Source organism: Megalobrama amblycephala, linkage group LG13 (genome assembly GCF_018812025.1).
Source record: "Megalobrama amblycephala isolate DHTTF-2021 linkage group LG13, ASM1881202v1, whole genome shotgun sequence".
NCBI lineage: Eukaryota > Metazoa > Chordata > Actinopteri > Cypriniformes > Xenocyprididae > Megalobrama > Megalobrama amblycephala.
This window is the reverse complement of record NC_063056.1, coordinates 26454320-26476957: the sequence shown is the minus strand read 5'-3', so window position 1 is coordinate 26476957 and position 22638 is coordinate 26454320. Positions and strand designations below refer to the sequence as shown.

Sequence of the window (22638 nt, the reverse complement as noted above, 5' to 3'; positions counted from 1 at the left end):
TCTTAAACACTATGAAATTGAGCTTGCCATTTGTAAACTTGCATTTGTGGATATGAAATTTACAAAAAAATAAGATTAAATTAATTATAAATCAAATATCCTTTGATATTGGATTTATAATCCTTTGGGTTTTAACATAATAACCTAAAATCACATGCATATAGGATAAAATAAAAGTTTTTAAGATATTGCCAGCAATAAAGTTCTCAACATCTTTCCAGAAACACTGTGTATCTTCACAGGACCAAAACAAATGAGAGATGGTTTCAGTGGAATTTTCACAAAAAGAGCATTTTACTTCGATATCACTTTTAAATCTTTGTATAAATTGTTTAGTAGGATAGACTCTATGAATTATTTTGTATGAAATTTCCTTAACCTTATTTGTAAGGAGCAACTTCTGGGGCAGTGACCAAACTTGAGTCCAACTTACATTATGAAAGAGATTGTTCCAATAAGAAATAACAGGAGGAGTAGAAATATTTTATTTTAAAAATAAAGATGCAGTGAATAATAGATGGTCAGAAAACAATGTCCCAAAGACAATACCACCAATACATTTAAATATACATAAACACTGCATATTTACATATAACCCTCTGGCACTATGTTGCTTTAGGATAACAGCCCTGTTTTCTTCAGTTTGTAAGCACATTTTGTGTATAAATTAGCAATAAAATATAATAAGAAATGGCTGTATAAACCAGCAAAAAGTCATTTTTCTTGCTTACACTGTCCTGTCTTTTTTTTTTTTTTTGACGAAGTGCAATTTTTCACCCTTTTAAGATGTTAGTGTGTATACTTCATTTAGAAAAACTTTTAGATCATATAAATAATTATATTATGGTATAAATCATATAAATATATGTAGACCTAGTTGAAAATTATTTAACAACATTTCTTTTTGTGTTATTTACACGCAAATGACGCAATATTAAATACCTTAACTATTATTTTCTAAGTTTGTTATTTCTTATTTAATATAGAAATGTGGCCCATTTTATGCAGAAATGAACAATGACAAGAGAATCAGTTTCGTGGGAAACAAAAACAGACGCATCAGAAATCATTGGAGACTTTTATTTTGTTAAAGATTTGGTTGTGACCTAACAGGAAGTCAATCCAGCCGTTTCACGTTGTAGGCAGCCAGCCCATGCTTACTTTCACGCAGGCAAGTGAATTCACCTCCAAGTGGAGAAGTCTTTTCTTCTGTATACAAAGTAATATAAATACACAGGTTTTATCTAGCAACAATGGGCGGACAAGCAAAAGCTAAAAAGAAAAACAAAGCTAAAAGAAAAGACACCAAACCAAATGGAGGTATGTCAGTTTAAGGAATCTGGTATTGCTGTTCATGAAAATTATCACTTTAATACATGTTATATAAAATCCCACATCAATTAAACCCGTTTCTAGCGATATAAATTGGATACTGATAGTCACCGCTGCTTGTTTTGACAATAACGGTTTATTGACAACGGTAAATATGACACTCAATGCAATGTGTTTCATGTGCCATGTGGCGTTTGTTGTGATTTTTTTTGGAAGAAAAAGAAGGGTTGACAAATTTGCACTTAACATACATACCTGTACTTAACCTAGACTTATTAACATTAAAGTAATTTAGGTTTGATTTGGTTGTTGGTATTCAACTTATTTATTTATTGGTTCAGGTGCCTTGATGTCACCTCAGGAAAGAATGAGAGCAAAGATGCAGGAAAGGGCCAAAAAGAAAACAGCTGAAAAATACACTGTTGATCAATTATTGGAAAAGGTAATATGTTGCCATATAATGGAGATGTATAACATATTAAATATTAGATCTTGTTTTCAGATTTCACTAGTGTACTTTCTCTGTCCCTCTCAGACTGAAGAGTGTATAGACAACTTTGACTTTGACATGGCCAGGCTGTACTGTCAGCGAGCGCTGGATATTGAACCAACTAACCTGACCATCCTGGACATGCTGGGGAACATCTGCGCTGAGCTGGGAGATGTAGAGAAAGCTAAACAGATATCTTTTTTCACATACTGTGCTACCACAGTTCAATGGTCTTTTGAAATACTGTTGTGTGTATATATATATGTATCCTGTACTGTCCACATGGAGCTTCTAGTCTTGTTTTTCCAGTTGTTAAAGAGAGTGTGAGCGTATTTGTGTGTTACAGTCCTTGACAGCAGTGCACGTGTATCTGAAGGCAGTGGAGCTCAGTCCAGAGGAGGGCCACAGTAAGTACATGTACCTGGGGCAGATTCACACGGGCATGGAGGCTGTACAGTACTTCAGTAAAGGAACTGAGGTCATGCTTAACACCATGGACAAACACACTAATGAGGCAAGACAATGCTGATACACAATACATGCATTTAAAATTAATTTTCAATTCACTTGACTGTTTAATTTACAAATTTGAATATACTGTCTTTCAAAAGTTTGAGATTTATTATAAATATATATAATACTTTTATTCTGCAAGGATGCATTAAAATGATCAAAAGTGACGCTAAAGACTGTTACAAAAAAAATGTTTTTAAATAAATGCTGCTCTTGATCTTTCTATTCATCAAATAATCCTGAAAACAATGTATCACATTTTCAAAAAGAATTTAAGCAGAACAACCAAATGTAATGATAATCAGAAATGTTTTTTTGAGCAACAAATCAGCGTATTAGAATGATTTCTGAAGGATCATGTGACACTAAAGATTAAAGTAATGACTGTTGAATATTCAGTTTTGCCATCACAGAAATAAATTACATTTTAAAATATATTAAAATAGAAAACTGTTATTTTAAATTGTAATAACATTTCAAAATATTACTGTTTTACCTGTATATTTGATAAATTATATGTAACCTTGGTGAGCATAAACATGATACTCTTTCAAAAACAATAAAAAATCCTACCAACCCCAAACTTTTGAACGGTAGTGTACATGTTATTAGCAGATGCTTTTTTACCAAAGGAAATTGCAGGTAAATCCAAGTAAAATGTAAATGAGACTAGTGATACTTTTCACATAGGGAAGTTGTCTCCAGGGCTATACTGTCTGTTTTTAAATGAGTATTCTGAGTATTTGAACTCAGTGTATCCAATGATACAAGTAGTTGTTTTCGATAGCAGTTTTGTATGTTTGTTTCGAACAACTAGTTCAAAGACCTCTTAATTGCAATACCTTAGGTATGTGTCTACACAGAAATTGACCATATGTACAGTTACTTCCTAGTTTTTGTTAAGCTAGCTTGGGCATTTCAGGTGAACTGTTAGCTGTCTTTCTGTACTCGCTGTAAACCATCACTGGTTGACTTTTTAATGTTGTATTTATATTTTAATGCTTATATGCTAATACAATGCTTTATATTTTAAATATATTTTAATTTGCCAATAAACCAGTTTTATTGATTGCAATAAAGCTAATGGGAACGTTTGAATAAGAAACGCGGTGTCTGTAATTAGACACGCACATGCAACATTTTTCCAGCACTTGAAGTATTATTTTTAATGTGATGACCAAAAACATTATTTAGTAATCCTTCTGAGATTGTCCCCATTTGTTAAACCAAACGTTTCAAGATGTAGAAAATTCAACATATGATAGAAAACACTTTTTTTTTAAATAAAAAAAGACATTTATTACCATATTAATTACCACTATAACCAGCAGATGGTGGCAGAGGAGCATTTATTGGCTTTTATTAGTTTATTGGTATTGGTTTTTCACTCAGTTTTGCTTTTGAATAAATATTGAACATTATTAGGTTTAAAATTACTAGGTTTAAAAATACCTTTTGTCAAGGTGAAATATGAAGTACTCACAAAATCTCACAAAAAACAACTTTTCTTGTGAATGAATTACACAAAAATTGAGCACCACACTCTCCCTTTATAATCACAGAGAACCTATCAGTCAGTGCAGTGTGAGATTTTGGCACACTTGTGAAAACTCACATTTTATTCAATGAATCTAACTAAAGTGCACAATTAATCTTTAATTTATACAGGGAGTGCAGAATTATTAGGCAAGTTGATTTTCTGATCATATTTTTTTTCCAAGCACATTTTACCAATTCCAATCCACATCAATCTTAATATCTAATATTAATATTGTTTTTAATCATTTATAAGTGATATATAATTGTTCATGAAGGCTGGAAATGAAAAATGCCTTATATTCAGGTGTGCAGAATTATTAGGCAGGTTTTCTTTTACAGGCAAAATGAGCCAAAAAAGAGATTTAACTCAGACTGAAAAGTCAGAAATTATTAAATACTCATGAGAAGGACGCAATACTAATTCAATACTAGAAATTGCAAAGTTAAAGCATGACTAATGGACAGAAAAATGCTCATTGGGTCAGCGGGGTCAAACAAAAACAGGTGGAAAAGAAAAGACACATGTTAACTGCAAAATAATTCAGAATTAAGGTGAAGAATAAAGTGTGAAACAATCAGGAACCCTTTAGTCTCCAGCAACACCATTTTCCAGAACTGCAACCTACCTGGAGTCTCCAGAAGTGCAAGGTGTCAGGATCTCAGAGACTTACGTTAGCTAAAGAATCCTAAAAAATAACCCACTCTTAATAAGAATCACAAGCTGAAGTGTTATAAAATACATGAAGACTGGGTTTTTATAGGCCTTATAGACAGACAGCTTGAGAGTGACTCTTGAAGGACCAGCACCACATCCTCTTGTACCACTGTTTGAAGAATTTATCTTCCAGAATCTGGCAGTAAGGTGTGGGAGTTCACTTTTAGTCCATCTCTTATCCTGAAATGTCCGTCTTGCAGAGATGGACTAAAACTGATCTTCCAAAACTTACTGCCAGATTCTGGAAGATGAATTCTTCAAACAGTGGTACAAGAGATTGTGGTGCTGGTCCTTCAGGAGTCACTCTCAAGCTGTCTGTCTATAAGGCCTATAAAAACCCAGTCTTCATGTATTTTATAACACTTCAGCTTGAGATTCTTATTAAGAGTGGATCATTTTTTAGGATTCTTTACCTTCGTAAAGTCTCTGAGATCCTGACACCTTGCACTTCTGGAGACTCCAGGTAGATTACAGTTCTGGAAAATGGTGGCGCTGGAGACTAAAGGGTTCCTGATTGTTTTACACTTAATTCTTCACCTTAATTCTTAATTATTTTGCAGTTAACATGTGTCTTTTCTTTTCCACCTGTTTTTGTTTGACCCCGCTGACCCAATGAGCATTTTGCTGTCCCTTGGTCATGCTTTAACTTTGCAATTTCTAGTATTGCATTAGTATTGCGTCCTTCTCATAAGTATTTAATAACTTTTGACTTTTCAGTCTGAGTTAAATCTCTTTTTTGGCTCATTTTGCCTGTAAAAGAAAACCTGCCTAATAATTCTGCACACCTGAATATAAGGCATTTTTCATTTCCAGCCTTCATGAACAATTATATATCACTTATAAATGATTAAAAACAATATTAATAGTAGTTATTAAGATTGATGTGGATTGGAATTGGTAAAATGTGCTTGGAAAAAAAATATGATCAGAAAATCAACTTGCCTAATAATTCTGCACTCCCTGTAGTGTGTTGACACTTTCACACAAAAGTATGAAAACTGATGGTCGAATTGGATTTTGCTGAGGAACACTGAGACACGTCTTTTTTTTTTTTTTAAGGTCGTCTAACAATATTTGAATAACTAAATCAATGCTAGGCCCGACTATTTAAGTGACTATATTCTGATTATAAACTATGTATTACACTATCGATGCTGTTAAAGCTAAAAGTACAAGTAGTTGAGTCAGTGAGTAGCAAGAATAAACCATATATATATATATATATATATATATATATATATATATATATATATATATATATATATATATATATATATATATATATATATATATATATATATACACACTCCACAGAACCCTGAAAATGAGAATGACTAGCTGGGACCAGGTGTAAACCGAATTTTACTCTTTAAGATACAAAGGAATTTTGTTTTGAACCTTAGAGTTTTAGCTAATGTATAATGGATGCATTCCATCATTATGGTGTGTTTCCCCAGTGGACAGCACTTTCTTTGCATTGATTAAGTAAGTTGCTGAATCAGAGTAGTGCTTTCTGGAAGGCACGGAATTAGCACTGACATAATAGCAGGAAGCATTTAGTCATGCTGAGCCAGTCTCATCGTAGGTCTTTGTGTGACATTTGTGTCTGTCTATACAGGGCAGATAAATGGAATATACAGAAGGACAGATGCGTGTTGTTCCTGTAGTTGAGGAGCTATTGAAAACCAGTTGGTCACAGACATTGTTTTACATCAAAGCAAACTGCAATCAATTGAAATGATCACACAAGCTGTTCCTGTCCTGCATACATTACTGTGTATTGGATTTAGATTCTGTGAATAATGCGCTGAGCTTTGGGGCCGCATGGGTGAGACATACATCTTCAATGGTCTAAATCAGTGCTTCTCAAACCTGTCCTGCCACTGCACATTTTGTATGTTTCCCTTATTGGACACACTCAATTCAAGTCGTGCAGTCTCTACTAATGAGCTGATGAGTTGAATCAAGTGTGCGAGATGAGGGAGACATCCAAAATGTGCAATGGTGGGGTGTCTAGGACAGCACTGGTCTAAATGACTTGTCAAGAGGAAGCAGCTATTGGATTTCTTTAGAAATCTTTAAAATTTTCTGTTCAATCTTTCAGCACAAGATGGCAGTAAAACTTAAGCAGACAAACAATGAAGCCCTGTAGGGCAGTGATTCTCAATCCGGTTGACTACCAATGTCCAACACAATTTTCAAAGGTGCCCCATAAAACTGAGTGTGTTAATATAATAATTAATAAATAATAATAGTTTTTATAGTTAATATATTTTTATTTTTGGAGTGGAGAAAAATGGTTTCGGTATTTTGCAGCATGTTTTTTTTTTAGCATTTTAGTTAAGTTAGATTATATTCATATATTAATAACAATATTAAATGTAATAATAATAATAATAATAATATATTAATTTAAATTTTTCTAAGTTGGGCTACTCCTGTTGGGGCTGGGTGCCTTGGTCAAAATTGACTACCGTCGGGTGATATTCTTTATTTTTATTTATTGTTATAGACAGACATTTTTCAATTTGCATTATATGATAATAACTGACTGTGAATATCTAGAGTAAACCTCTTGTTTGTGTGTTAAAGGGATAGGTAACCCCCCCCCCCCCCCCCCCCCCCCCACAAAAATTGTAATTAAAAAAAAATAATAATAATTTAAAAATAAAAATGAAAATGCATATGAATATAATTCATATATTAATTTAATAAAATTAAAATAATATTATAATTTGCCATGAAAAATTATAAAACTATTGTGCTATATTCCAAGTCTTCTGAAGACTGTGTAATGAACATATGCCATATTTATTTTAAGAGACTGGAGATGGAGAAATTTGATCATATTGGAATCTAGCACATGATTCCTATGGTGATTTTTTTTTTTTTTTTTTTTTTTTTTTTTTTCATCCTTTTTGGAGTTTTTGAGCTAGTGGTTACTAGGGTGAACAACTTGTTTTTGTATTCCATGTAATAAAAATAACAGTATGAGTATTGTTTTAAGTCATTGTCACATATGGATCTGTGCCTGATAGGCTAGTGCATTTGGAGCGGCCGCATTTCCCTCTGAGGGTGCCGTCACAAAGAAAGAGGTGTCTGTGGCCTTCTGTTCCATCGCTGAGATCTTCTTCACAGATCTCTGGTAAATAGCTTTCCTTTTTTACACAGATGTATGCTGGCTTTTATTCAACTTCTGACAGTCTTTGTTTGCTCTGGCCTTTCTCACTCTTTTCATTTCTCAACCTTTTTGGCACTTTCTGTACCTGATGATGACATGAAATGCTGCATGCACGCACACACACGCACGCACGCACACACACGCACACATACACACACCTGGGATGCTACAGACTGGAGCCCATCTGCTCTGAGGCCTGCTGAAAAGATCTAATCACAGACTGGTTGATAGAGGGATAGAGAGAGGGAGAGGGTTGGGAATTCAGGATGGGAGTAATGGTAGGAGAGAGATGAAATGTAGATTTGGATTGGAGATGCGCTTAGTGTTGATTGCCGAGGATCTTGGCATAGCGTGACTTCATTCAAACCCTGAGATTGAAATTCAAAGCACCAGGGAAAGGTCAGGTTTATCGACTATATGTAAGCACCATACCATTTCACACATCGATGTACATTATGAAGGTACAGCAGCAGCCTCTAGCAAAGTACAGTATGTCTTTATGTCTTTCCTGTTGATATACTGTATAGCTGTATGTGTGTATCGGGGTGTGTTGCTTTGGTAGATGTTTGCTGCAGGGGATAACTGGAAAATCAAGAGCAGAAAAGAATGTGTGTGGTAACAAATAATATTTTCTTCAGTAGTGTGGATGCCCTTGAGTGCTGTGGAAACTCTGGTTTAGTTCAATTATTGGTCAAACTTGTAATTTTTTGCAGACATTGTACCCAGATCAAGCTACAAGACACAATGTTTGTTACTCTGAAATGGTTTAAAAAATAACTGAAATTCTTATGTGTGTGTGTGTATCCTATACCACTTCTTCTGGTTATATTTCATACATCCTCTCATCTTTGCTTGCTTTCTCTTATCCTATTCTACTTTATATTGTCATATCATACTTCCTATTGTACAACATCATCCTTGCTTTCATCCATTCTTGTTTTATCTCATCTTTGGTTTTAGTTGGTTCAGAAATTAAGTATGAATGTACAGTATTTAATGAACCCTCTTTTTTTTTTTTTAGTGAAAGTGTTCACACACAGGTTTTTAAGCAGGTTTTTATTACACACAACTTCCTCCCAACCCAACTTTCCCTCATCCTATCTTACTTCCTATACCGCTTCCTGTGGTCATATAATTTTTTTATTTCCTTTCATCCTGGCTTGATTATTTTCCTCTTATCATAGACTACTTCCTACTATACTCTTTTATACTCTTATACTTAATATACTTCTGCTATATACTCTCATCTCATCCTAATTCCTCCTATTATATACTGCTTCCTATCCTCTCATTCATCCTTGCTTTCTCTTATCTTATCCTATGTCCTCTTATCCTATACCACTTCCTCTCATCCTGCCTACTTCCTTTTATCCTACACCATTTTTTTCTCATACCCTGCTTCCTTTTATGTTGTACTGCTTCCTCTCAACTTACATTACTTCCTTTCACCTTATATCATTACCTATTCTATCCTTATCTTACAGTGTCCTATCCTGCTACCTCTCTTTTTTTTTTTTTGAAATAAATGTATAATAAATACATTTAAATAAATACAAATAAATGTATAATAAAAGTTGAATTAAAGTGTTAAATCAAAGTTTATTGATTGATAATTTCTTTGTGAAAAAATTTACAAAAAATGCATATACATATGGTAAGTGACAATAATTTTAGAGGGATTTTTCACCCAAAAATGAAAATTCTGTCATAATTTACTCACTTTCAAGTTGTTCCAAACCTGTATGAGTTTCTTTCTTCTGTTGAACACAAAAGAAAATATTTCAAAGAATGTAATGGTAATCGAACAGTTGACGGTAGACATTGACTTCCATAGTACCATGGAATTTAGTCTTTTTACCAACATTCTTCAAAATATCTTCTTCTGTGTTCAACAGAAGAAAGAAACTCATACAGGTTTGGAACAATTTGAAGGTGAGTAAGTGATGACAATTTTCAGTTTTATGTGAACTATCAATTTAATAACACTAAATGATTTTTATGTGCTTTACAGCATGGAGGAGGGCGCTGCTGACCGCTGCAAAGAGGCCATCGATAAAGCTCTACTGTACGACGAACACAACCCTGAGGCTCTGCAGCTGATGGCCAGCTACCTGTTCAGCATTGAGAAAACTGAGGTACAACAGGACATCTGTGGAGTGAATTACCCAGAGTTCCCTCATCGTCTCGCTGGTTCACTGAAGAAAAGTGTTCTGAGCAGCGGGGCATTATGCAGTCATAATTAGTGTAGGTGGAGAGCAGCTGAGAAAGCTGAGTCATGTGTTTCTGAGAAGGAGACACAGATGAAATTGTGTGCAAGAGAAGTGAGCGATTAAGAGAGAGGGGTTTCGGGCATGTATGCTTGTTTTTGTATGAGGAATAGACAAAGATGACAGATGAGAGAGTTAGGTTGCAGCTAATGAATTATAAGCCATTAGTAGAACAAGCTTATTGAAAAGGACCCACGGTGGGACAGATTTACAACTAGTGCAAACACATTCGCTTCAATGCAGTTCCTCACTGAACCATTAGGGGGCAAACAGACATAAGACCAGCACATCTACTAATCCTGAGCTACACTCAGTTGAGCTTCAGTGTGCAGCTTAAAACGCTTGCAACGTTTGTGGGTATTTTCACTTCACAAGACAGTTCCATTTCCCTTCAGAGAGCTGACAGTAGAACTTGACTTAACAATCATAAACCTGAGTCTCTTTGTGTGCTCTAACCTCAACCTTTTTCATGCTTGTACATTTTCATCTCATCCTATGTCACTCCCTCTCATCCTATATTGCTCCCTCTTGTTCTTTACCACATTCTATAATCCTGTACAACTTCCTCTTATGCATGCTATTTCCTACTTCCTCTAATGGTTTACTACTTCCTTTCATTCTGTGCAACATCCTCTTGTCTTATCTTAATTTCTCTCATCTTATTCCTTCTTATTGCCCATTCTATTTCCTATTTTTCATCATATACAGTACCACTTCTCTCATCCCCTCATCCTCAATGTTCCTTATCCTTTACTACTTCCTCTCATCCTAGCCTACTTCATTTCATCTCATAACACCACCAGTTATCCTACTTAGTCACTTCTTTTCATTCTATACCACTTCCACTCATCTTATAGATTGTCGGGTTGTCCTATCCTATTTCTTGTCATCCTATTCTGCTTTCTACCTCCTCATATCCTATCCTATTTACTCTGCTCTGAGACTGTTTACTCTCTTCACATCCTATATTGTTCCCGCTTGTCTTTTACCACTTTCTCTTATACTGCACCATCTTATTTACGCTATTTCCCACGTCCTCTCATGCTTTACTACTTTCTCTCATCCTATACCACTTCCATTTCCTACTTATTTGGATCATATACAGTGCCACTTCTTCTCATTCTTTATCACTTCTTCTCATGCTGTAAGACTTCCTCTCATCTTATCTTACTTTCTCTCACTCTGACCTACTTACTTTCGTCCTATCCCTCTTCCTCTCAATGTCTTCTTCTTCCTTTCATCCTTTACTACTTGCCCTCATCCTTTCCTACTTCCTTTCATCTTTCTGTAAACCTACCTTCTGTCACTTCCTCTAAGGCTTTACTACTTCCACTCATTCTATACTACTTCATCTTTTCTTATTTTACTTCCTCTCATTCTATACCACTTTTTTGCCCATGCTTAGTACTTTCTTTGCATCATATCATCCTGTATCAACCTGACCTACTTCCTTTCATCCTACCCTGCTTCCTCTTAATGTTTTCGACCTCCTCTCATCCTGTCATACTTCCTTTAGTCTCATACCACAACCTGTTATTGTACTTTGTCACTTCCTCTTATCCTATATCACTTCCCCTCATCTTACAGAACTTCCTGTTGTCCTATTCTGCTTCCTAGTTCCTTATATACTTTCCCATTTCCTCTGTTCTGAGTTTTTTCTTTCCATCCCATTACCTCTCCTGCCATCTTACTCCCTTTCATGCTATATTGCCCAAGCTATTTCCTACTTCTTTGCATCATATACATTGCCACTTCCTATCATCCTTTATTACTTCCTTTCATCCTGTCTTACTTACGCTCTCCCTAACCTACTTCTTTTTCATCCTATCCTGCATCCTCTCAACATAATCTACTATCTTTCATCTCATACCACTACCTGTTACCCTACTTTCTGTCACTTCCTCTGACCCTATACCACTTCCCATATCTTATAGAGCTTCCTGTTGCCCTATCCTACTTCTTGTCTTGCTATTTTACCTCCTAGTTCCTCATATCCTAACCAATTTCTCTCATCTCATCTCATCCCATCACCTCTCATTCCATCTTACTTACTCTCATCCTATACCTCTTCCTGAGGCATGTACCATGTACCTGTACTTTTACAATCAGGATATGTAGAGAGGCTCTTGCAAATGTATTTTATCATACTTTATACAGGAGGGGCGTGAGTACCTGAAGAAGAGTGTGTCGTCATGGTTACCTAGCCTACAGAAAAAGGAAGAGTCCTCGGCGAGTGCAGCGCACGACATGGAGGAGGAAGAAAATCAGACTAAGGTGCGTGCACAGGTGCTTGTGTTCCAAAGGCAACAGAGAGATAAAGATAGGACACATCATGACCTCTCCTTTGACCTTGTTCTGATTGCAAGGAAGGAAATGGCACTGCACTTAAAGAAGTTTTTAGTCTGGGAAAGATGAGGGAAGAAGGAAAACAAACTAGCTTATTTATGTTTTTATTTTCCTATCAAAGCTAGGCCAAGGCTGTGGCAGTCTGCCGCATGGCTGGCCCTGCGGCCATACGTGCACACACACACACACACACACACACACACACACACACACACACACACACACACACACACACACACACACAGCTTCCCCATCCAGTGACCACGCTTTTCCACTGACACCGTTTTTTGCTCAAGGCTACACAATTCATGTTTTTTCAAAAACATATTTTCGTTTCTGTATGTATAAATGAATTTTCGCAGTTCATCTGTTAAGTAGCTGAAGAAACCACAGAAAAACAAGCCTCACCTGAACTGACTCGTTGTGTAATAGTTTGTTTACTTTCCTACTGGTTAAAGGTGCCCTAGAACCAGTTTTTACAAGATGTAATGTAAGTCTAAGGTGTCCCCTGAATGTGTCTGTGAAGTTTCAGCTTGGCACTAGACATTAATTTGTGATATGTAGATGAAGCTTTGCGACGTCTGGAAAATCCTGGCAGGTAGGAGAGCATGTGAATGTTTGAAGCATCAGGCTCAGCACTCTCATCAGTTCTTTTTACATAGCTGAATTTGTAAACATTCATCCAGTATAGAGACGAAAGAGATTGTGTTAAAATATACAATACAATAATGAGCCTGATAACATCACAGACAGGCTACAATGAACACAAGAGATGAAGTGGCCTTGATGGTATGATGATATATTGAAATAGAAAAGAGTGTTTATGAAAAGGGATTATTGAAATGTCTATTGAGACCCTGAGAAAATCAGTCACAGGCAGAACTTTTATTGGTTTAATGGATCATTAGTCAAATGTTTTTTTTCTATTCTAAAATGGTTCTTTCAAACACCTATACAATTTAAAATAAAGTCACGAAGAAACATTTCTACCAGATTCAAGCAATTTTCGGAGTAAAAAATTAGGTTTATCGAAAGCATTTTGTAGCATGCTGTCATTTAACACTGACAATGCTTCTGACACATCAACTTTAATTCTTTTGCACAAGATGCATTGTTTGAGGTTGCAGATATTTGTTGTTTAATTGAACATGCATTTTTATTCATAAACATGCTTTAGAAGAAGACAGGAGGCAAACAATATTCAGTAATAAACAATGTACACTGTTCATAAGTTTGGAGTAGGCACGATTTTTTTTGAATACCTATTCTTTTATTCCGCAAGAATGCATTAAATTGATCAAAAGTGACAGTAAAGGCTTTCATAAAAGATTTTCAAATTAATGCTGAACTTTCTTTTCATCCATGTACCCTGAAATAAACAATATAATGATAAGCAGCACAACTGGTTTCAACATTGATAATAGTAAGAAATGTTATTTTATCATCAAATCAGCATATTAGAATGATTTCTGAAGGATCATGTGACACTGGAGTAATGGATGCTAAAAATTCAGCTTTGCCAATACAGGAATTAATTACATTTTAAAATATATTCAAAGAGAAAATATTTATTTTAAATTATAATAACATATCACAATATTTCTGTTTTACTGTATATTTAATACATGCAGCCTTGGTGATATTAATAATCTTCTTTAAAATACATTTTAATACACCCCAAACTTCCGGTAATGTACTTATTTTCTAATCCATCTTTGTAGATTAATCATTAATGAGTCTTTTAAATCAATTTTCATCATTTTCTCATCAATTCACATAATCAAGTCTTTCATCATTACCCATCATTAATTTACCTTTCAGTTAATATTTATTCTTTTGTGTTTTAGAGCAACATCCCGCCTTATGAATCCAGAATAACAACAGCCAAACTGCTGATCGAGGCTGAGGAGTATGAGGTAGGACAGTGGTCTAGCTCAACACTTTTAAGAAGAACATTTCAAATGTTTCATTTGGTTTCCTTATAGTATAGAGAATTCACATTTCAGAATGTTCAACTTGAACGCTTCTCAGCCAGGCCGAACTGAAGTGGAGCATATAGTACCTGTCAGTAATTCTTTGAGATCGTAGTGGTGGTGGGGATGTCGTATGCACAGATTCAACTGATGAGCTTTTTTTCAAGCTATTGGGTTAGAAACTATTTCATAATAGTGCATTGGATCTATTCTGTAGCCAGTGTGTTAGCACAGTTTAATTCAAGTCAATCCGTTCTTGCTGTGCAAGCAAGTTTAAAGACCTATAGAATACATCTTGTGCAAGTACACTAATATTAGCTATATGTCTAACAAACAGGCTTAAAGCTGTCAGTGTTGTGTGTAATGAGAAGGTTTAATTTGTACTCTACTGCAGCTGTAGAGTAAACCATCACCCAGTGTGTTGTATTACTATATAATTGTCAGCGGGGACAATTATTTACTGTCTAATGGTCTGTCTATGTCTATTTCTGTGGCAGCCATGAGGCTGGTGATTTGAACAAATCAGCTATACCTCGTTCCACCCACCAGCTCCGCAAAGCGAAAGAGTTGTAAGTGCAAAAAACAGTAAATACTTAAGTAAACATTGATGTGGTATCAAGAGGACCGATCCTCACATAAAAATATTGATGCCAATTTTTTTTTTACTTATTGTGAAAATTGATGCGCAAATAAACTTAAGGGCTTTTCACACTTGAATAGTTAACCCTGGGTCATTCTAAACCCCAGGTAAATGGAATCATGGGTTTTCTTGCTTCACGTTTCACACTGAATAATTTACCTGGGGTTAACAATTAATACTGGGTATTCATAAGCTGACGTTTCACATTGTACTTTTCTAAACCCTGGGTTAATGTTCTTATTTGCATATTTGCGGTGTCAGTGTCAATGATTGGAAAAACGTAGCACGCGACCTGTTTAGACTAACACTAGCATTGTGCATCCTCACCTCGTATTGCCGACTGTACTATCGAGTTTATACTGAATGGACATATCAGACTATAACCCTATTCGGACGGGATTAGTTTTACGTGGGGAAGTGGAGTAAAGTAATTTTACCTCAGGATGTCTGTAATATTAATTGGCCAATTCGCACGGGACAAGACATCTCAGTAAAACTAGCAGAAGTGGGAGGGGTACCTCGATTTACGCACGGCCGTCACCTCCCTGTCGTCATGTGGGTATACGTTGCTTCCTGATGCAATGTGCGAAAACACATATAATCTAAATATATAAACTATAAATAACAGTTAGGTCCGATTTATTAATTAAATTCTGATTGGATTATGATTGTAATAGGCACTTAGCTAAAGATAAAATTAGTTTTGTGCCTCTGACAATTGCTTCGATCTTCTTTTTGCTCTGAATGGTATGTAGAAAATACTTGAGGTTTGCCACAGACTTGTCCCACCACCTACAACACAAATTAATGTTTCTTCAAGTGCTTCCATGCTTGAAAAATGCGCAGAAAACTACTTTTAAACAGGAAATGACGGAATTTTACCGTACATATTTACAGCGGGTCTATTCGAACTGGATTAGTATTACCTAAGGCAGTGGTTCCCAAACTGGGGTACGTGAGGTGACAAAAGGGGGTACGCGAACAAAATGCTGAGTAGTTCATTTAATTCTACATTAAAATAATATTAAAATAGAGCATGTATTTCTAACTGCCAAAATTTCATAAATCTAGTACATTTAATCAAATGACCTCATCATTTGCAGTCAAAAATGACTGTATCCACACAAGCAGCATGCATATGATAGATTGCGTGCCGACTCTGCTGCCTTAAATCGCTCTAAATTACTGTCGTTCTCGACAGTGCACCTTTGTAAAAGTGGGGATTTAGCACTTACTCGCATGAAGAACAAATATAGACACAGATAATGGATTAATTTCAAATTAAGACTCGAACTTTCTCCGGTACAAAAACATACCTTGTGTGAGTTCTTGTATTTAATGATGATAACGAGCAAGAATGCAATTGTTCCCAAATATCCACATGACTGCAAACGTGGCATTATTATACAACAGGTCAAAAAACAAAACGTACATTTTAAACACAGTACTGCCAGTATTTACTCTATTTTGCAATGAAATAATAAAGAAAACCACAGCAGAACTACAACACACGTCTGTTTCGCGAACAATTCTGCGGCTTTGAACGAATTGTGAGAGTCGATTCAATGATTCATTCACAGCCACTTGCTTCGTTACTGAATGAATGACTCGATGACTCGCTCTTAAAAACAGTGACTTGCTGCCACCTACTGGCGGTTTTAGTTTAATATTTAAAAGTTTTACTTAGTTTTACCATCATTGCATATTTCTCTATTGAACATTTTTATTTAAAACATTATTTATTGTATAAAGTTATTCATAAAGGTAAAAAAATGCACTGGAGAATCAATTTAGGGGGCAAATATTGTCCCTTAATGGTAAAGGTGTGACTAGTCGAAGTGGAAGAGAGGGGGTACGCAGAAGGATGGTAATGCCTTCAGGGGGTACTCCATGCTAAAAAGTCTGGGAACCACTGACCTAAGGTAATTTTCCGGACCTTTTTACAGAAGGTAAAAGTCGCCGTAATCTTTGCTGACATTGTCCGTAATGATTACCGAGATGGCACATTCGGACGGGACTAAAATCACTGAGAAGCTCTGGTAATAATTAATTTACCCCCACCTCCCCATGTAAAACTAATCCCGTCCGAATAGGGATATTAAAGGTAAGAATGAAATGGTAATTTCTTCACTCAAATTGTTGTGTTTTTCAATTGTCGACATTTTTTCCTCTCAAACGCTGAATGTACTGTTTTATATACAATGCACAGCGTTGCCGTGACTGTCCAAAGCAGGCAAACATGAGTATGTGATTGGTTATCTGTTGCTAAACGTCTAGCTGTAACATTCTAACATCGCATCGTATCACTGTAGTTTGGCACTGCTTTTGCGGTGTTAACCCTGCTCCAGAGCAGAGTTTCATAACCCCCGGTAAAAAGCGGTGCTAACCCCGCTTCAAAATTACAAGTGTGAAACGCTCCTTTACCCAGGGTTAAAAGTGGTGTTTAGAATGATGATAACCCATGGTTTGTGGGTGCAGTGTAAAAAGCCTTTTAGTGGGGGAAAAATAAACTGACAGCTTTCATTCAAATAGAGAGTGCTGATATTGACAGAGACCGAAACATCATATACAACAATATAAAATGTACAGCTAAATGTGACATTTATCGAATGTCTTTAAGTCAAGATAGATGTATCAGTAGCATTATTAGTATTGGTAATAATGGCCTTCATTAATTGTACTTAGTAAAAATATATTATTAATATATCTAATTTATATAGTCTTTAAGTTGTTTCTGATCTCTAGTATAGCATTTTAAAATTGGCTTATCAGTCATAACATGAAAATAATTATCAGCTTATTGTTTTATTCCAAAACTTAGTGAGCTGCCTACATAGACAGCATTTTTGAGTGTCATCAGATGGATTCAAATGATGATGCCCTAACATGCTCACTTGTCTGTGAGAAACAGCCTTTCAAAAGTTGACGTGAACTATATAGTTCTCCAGTGTTGTTTTGTAGTTATGTCTATTGTCAGTGTAAAGGAGTCCCACAGCTCTTTTGCAGTTCTGAGCAACACTGTGTCGACGGATATTAATGCTAAGACTATAGATTTGTTTCCCTTTAAACTATTTTCTTCTTTTCTATCAGTGCTAAGGCGACCTCTGAATAATGCAGGAATGGTATTTTATTTGCACTTTACCGTGACCTTTCCAGTTGAGTGTGAGTGTGCAGTAAGACTCTTTTTGTGCACAGAGTGCGAATGTCCTGACACCTGTCCAGCACTCAGAGAGAGGTATTGGAAAAAGTGAGAGAACAGAGAATTTAAATAATAGTGAAGAGGAAAGGGAAAGAATGACAGGGTCGAGAGACAGAATGAAATAAGGCAGGACCAGGATGAGATGCTGTAAAAGTGAAAGTCAGTTTGAGAGAGAGAGAGAATGATAAATTGACAGCTGTGGGGAGTGCACTTTTCTTTAGTTCTTTTTCACACTTGCTTAGATTTGTTCGGTTCATCTTGAGGAGACAGTGAAGGACTGAGTGCTGCATCCCTACTTATAAAAAGCGTCTGCTCTCCCTTAGCCGAACACAAATAGAATCTCCTCTCAGCATGGGGGACATATTAATATTAAAACCAGTCACCTGGCTGTCTGTCAAAATGATGCCAAAGGTTGCAGGGTCGTCTCTGCGACAGCGGGTGTTTAGACAGAAGCCGGGCCCCCCGGCAGCAAGGCCCTTTGATTGGACAGCTGGGAAAGGTGAGCACTTCTAAACAGGGAGAGAGAGAGAGAGAGAGAGAGAGAGAGAGAGAGAGAGAAGGATGAGGATGGACTGATTTAGATATCTAGAGGCAGTCCAAGCTCTAAAGATGCTGGTGTAAAAGTTCAGTTTTAAACAGTCAGCACAGTAAATGAAGCCTAAATTGTTCAAAATAAACATTTTTTCGTAATAAACACTCTTAGACATATTTCACATGATTCCTTAGTACACATCATAATAATAATAAATAATCAATTAAACATATATTAAATTATAAATAAAATTAAATAATGAATAATATTAACAAAAATATGAACTAAAACATAATTAACTAATAATGTCAATGTCAGACACATGAGCTTGGACTTGGTTCTATGATATTATCATATTTATTGATATCTGGGTCATGATACACTTGATACACAATAATATTACATTTAAAATTTATGGTAAAAAACAAACAAAAAAAAAAACTGGTTGCCAGAAACTTTTTTACAGAAGTTTTTTCTGTAAAAATTATTAACAGTGTACAATAATATTGTGATTATGTTTAACATATAGTGGTGTAAAACTGCAGTTTTATATATTGGCAATTTTATATATTTTTATATATAAAAAATGTGATTTTTGAATATTTTGACAGTATATTAAGGTAAAATGTTGCAATACTTTGAAATAGTGAGTTTTCTATTTCATGTTATCCTTTGAAGTAAGGAAGTGAGGAAGGCTCTATTATTATTATTATTGTAGGGGTAGAATGTTTTGCTTGCTTTATAGATTAGATATAGAGGGTGTATGTGCCCTCTTGGCATAATGTCCTGCATGAGCACATTCAATATTAGTTTTATTGGCTATGTATGTAACTGTCAGACAGTGGCAATTCAAAATGAGTTTTGAGGACTCGGGAGAGTGTGTGTGTGTGTTAGTGTGTGTGTAGTGGCGGTGCATGCTGCATGAACTAACTCAATATTAGCAAGGCCTTTTCCTGCTCCACTCCAGCTGGGTCAAAGCCTGACACACTCTGTGACAGCACAAGATTGATGTCTTACTTTGCCAGTGGTCTGAACAGAGGGAGGAGAGGAAGAGAGTCACGGGCAGTAGAATGAGAGGGAGGGATGGAGAGAGCCAAATAGACATAGTTGTATAAAATGCAGTGGTTGGGAGAAGAAAGTCTTGCCCTTTGAACAAAGTGACAAAGGTACTGTTTAATGACAGTAGCAGTGGACTTAATTATCTCTAAAGAGGGAGATATTTAAAAGAAACTCAGACCCTAGGGACCCACACACAAGGTTATACACACACCCAGACCCCTGTGATAATTAGTCTTTTGAAGCTAATGACCACATACTGTCCACTTCTTCAAATAATAGACTTTTTTACTTTTTGTCTGTGAACTCAGCGGCCTGCAACTCATTGTACAGTGACCTCAAAATGTATCTGAATGTTCCTAATTTAATGAATGTCATTGCATTACATAAGATATAAAACCTGTTTTCGTTTGGGTTGATTTTTAGGTTAACCTAGATTGGTTAAAACTAATTCACTAAAATGGCTAAGAAAGGTTCTCACATCATTTGTTTGCAGATTTCACTTGATTTTTATTTTATTTTATTTTATTCTGAAATGGAAATGGAATTAATTCAGATTGATCCAAATTGTGGCTTTTGTGACGAAATACTTTTTGCAGGCATATTTGTGTCAGTTTATATAATAGAACAGTTCATCCGAAAAACAAAAATTCAGTCATCCTTTACTCAACCTAATGTTGTTCCGATGCATGAACAAATTGTACTTATGAATCAAATGTTTTAAAGGGTTAGTTCACCCAAAAATGAAAATTCTGTCATTTATTACTCACCCTCATGTCGTTCTACACCCGTAAGGCCTTCATTCATCTTTGGAACACAAATTAAGATATTTTTGATTAAATCCAATGGCACAGTGAGGTGTGCATTCACAGCAATGACATTTCCTCTCTCAACATCCATAAAGGTACTAAAAACATATTTAAAACAGTTCATGCGAGTTCAGTAGTTCTACCTTAATATTAAAAAGCTACGAGAATAGGAGATCCGTGCCACTCATTCGATTCATAAAGCTCTGAAGCAGTGTTTTGAAATCCGCCCATCACTATATTGTTGAAAAGTCGTTATTTTGTTTTTTTTAGTGCAAAAAAAGTATTCTCGTCGCTTTATAATATTAACGTAGAACTACTGAACTCACATGAACTGTTTTTAATATGTTTTTAGTACCTTTATGGATCTTGAGAGAGGAAATGTCATTGCTTTGAATGCAGACCTTACTGAGCCATCAGATTTAATAAAAAATATCTTAATTTGTGCTCCAAGGATGAATGAAAATCTTACGGGTTTGAAACAACATGAGGGTGAGTAAATGATGACAGAATTTTCACTTTAGGGTCAACTAATCCTTTAGCGAATCAGTTTATCCAGCGAACGAAACTAATCTGAATGATTTTTACAGCTCACTGAAGGGTAATAATAATATTAGTAAATAACAATTTAGATTTTGATCTGTTCCTCACACAAAAGCTACCATTCAAAAAAAATTTTTTTTTAAGAAATTCTTTTTTTCAGAAAGGATGCATTAAATTGTTTGAAAGTGTCAAATATATTTATAATGTTACAAAATGTGTCTATTTCAGAAATGCTTTCTATTCATAAAAGAATCCTGAAAACAATATCACGGTTTACACAAAAATATTAAGCTGATTTCAGCTGTGATAATAATAAGAAATGTTTCTTGAGCAGCAAATCAGCATATTAGAATGATTTCTGAAGGATAATGTGACACTGAAGACTGGAATAATGGCTACTGAAAAATCAGCTTTGTCATCACAAGAAATTAATTTAAAATAAAATTTAAATAGAAATAGTTCTTTTAATGGCTTTACTGTATTATTGATCAAATAAATGCAGCCTTGTTGAACATACAAACTTTCTTTCAAAAATATTATTATTATTATTATTATTGGCCCTTTTGTGTCCTTTTTGAATCTTGAAAGCTCCAGTCGTCATTTATTGTAATTACCTGGAAAAGAGAGTCCAGTACATTTGTCCAAAATTTCTCCTTTTATGTTTCATGAAGAGAAAGTCAGTCATACTGGTTTGGAATGACATGACTGTGATTGAATGAATTTTCTGGTTCTATCCCTTTCAACTGACACAATGACGTTACTGAATGTGTCTAAGCCAGGGATGGGCAACATTGGTCCTGCTGTCCTACAGAGTTTAGCATCAACACTGAAAAAAAACTCACCTGACTGTAGCCTTAGTAATACTGAAAACATTGATTAACTTGTTCAGGTGTGTTTGATCAGTGTTGGAGCAAAACTCCACAGGACCACGCCACTCCAGAACTGACATTGCCCATCCCTAATCTAAGCAGTAGTTTGTCAGTAAGATGGCTCTTTGGAAGTGATTTAAAGTACTTAATACAGGACATAAAGGAGTTCATGTCTCATCTCATGGGGTTTGAGCCTAGAACCTTTTGGCTTGGTTTGCTACGCTATGCTACTCTATGATTTCTACTTGCCAGAATTTCTTAATCTAAGGATTTTCTTGATGTCAGGACACCTTTGTACAGGATTAACATTGTGGCAGCTATAGATGTGGCTTCTATAGTGATTTTCCTCTGAGTAAAGGAGCACATGACAGTCTCTTAGAGACTAAGCTAAGGCTTTAACACATTTTCACATCTTTGCTGGGTGCGAATAATGTTCTCTCTTTTTTTTCCATCTCTTTCTCATTCCGCTCTTTTTGTTGTGTGTGTGTCAGAGCTCGGCAAGAGAGTCATCAGTAATCCAGAACGGCTCTGATAAGAATGATAATTTGGGACGATACTCTTTTTCCTTGCGTCAGTCTCAGGGGGCTTAACAAGAGGACAGAGGAGTATTTTTAGAAACAAGGAAGCAGTGTGTGTG

The 22638-nt window shown here is 35.6% G+C and overlaps 1 protein-coding gene across 3 annotated transcripts in view; it reads left to right on the top strand.

Moving 5' to 3' along the window:
- Positions 1-1077: 1077 nt before the first annotated feature.
- Positions 1078-22638, top strand: part of si:dkey-12j5.1 (probable assembly chaperone of rpl4) — a 100526-nt gene continuing 78965 nt past the window's right edge. The window contains exons 1-8 of one of the 3 annotated variants that reach the window (XM_048152371.1): positions 1078-1171; positions 1674-1774; positions 1868-2014; positions 2187-2336; positions 7628-7734; positions 9782-9905; positions 12195-12311; positions 14231-14299. In XM_048152371.1, the coding sequence (XP_048008328.1) occupies positions 1682-1774; positions 1868-2014; positions 2187-2336; positions 7628-7734; positions 9782-9905; positions 12195-12311; positions 14231-14299 (807 nt within the window). In that variant the 5' untranslated portion in view covers positions 1078-1171; positions 1674-1681. Of the gene's footprint in view, positions 1321-1673; positions 1775-1867; positions 2015-2186; positions 2337-7627; positions 7735-9781; positions 9906-12194; positions 12312-14230; positions 14300-22638 lie in introns of all 3 variants that reach the window. The other 2 variants (XM_048152372.1, XM_048152370.1) reach the window with 2 other exon arrangements.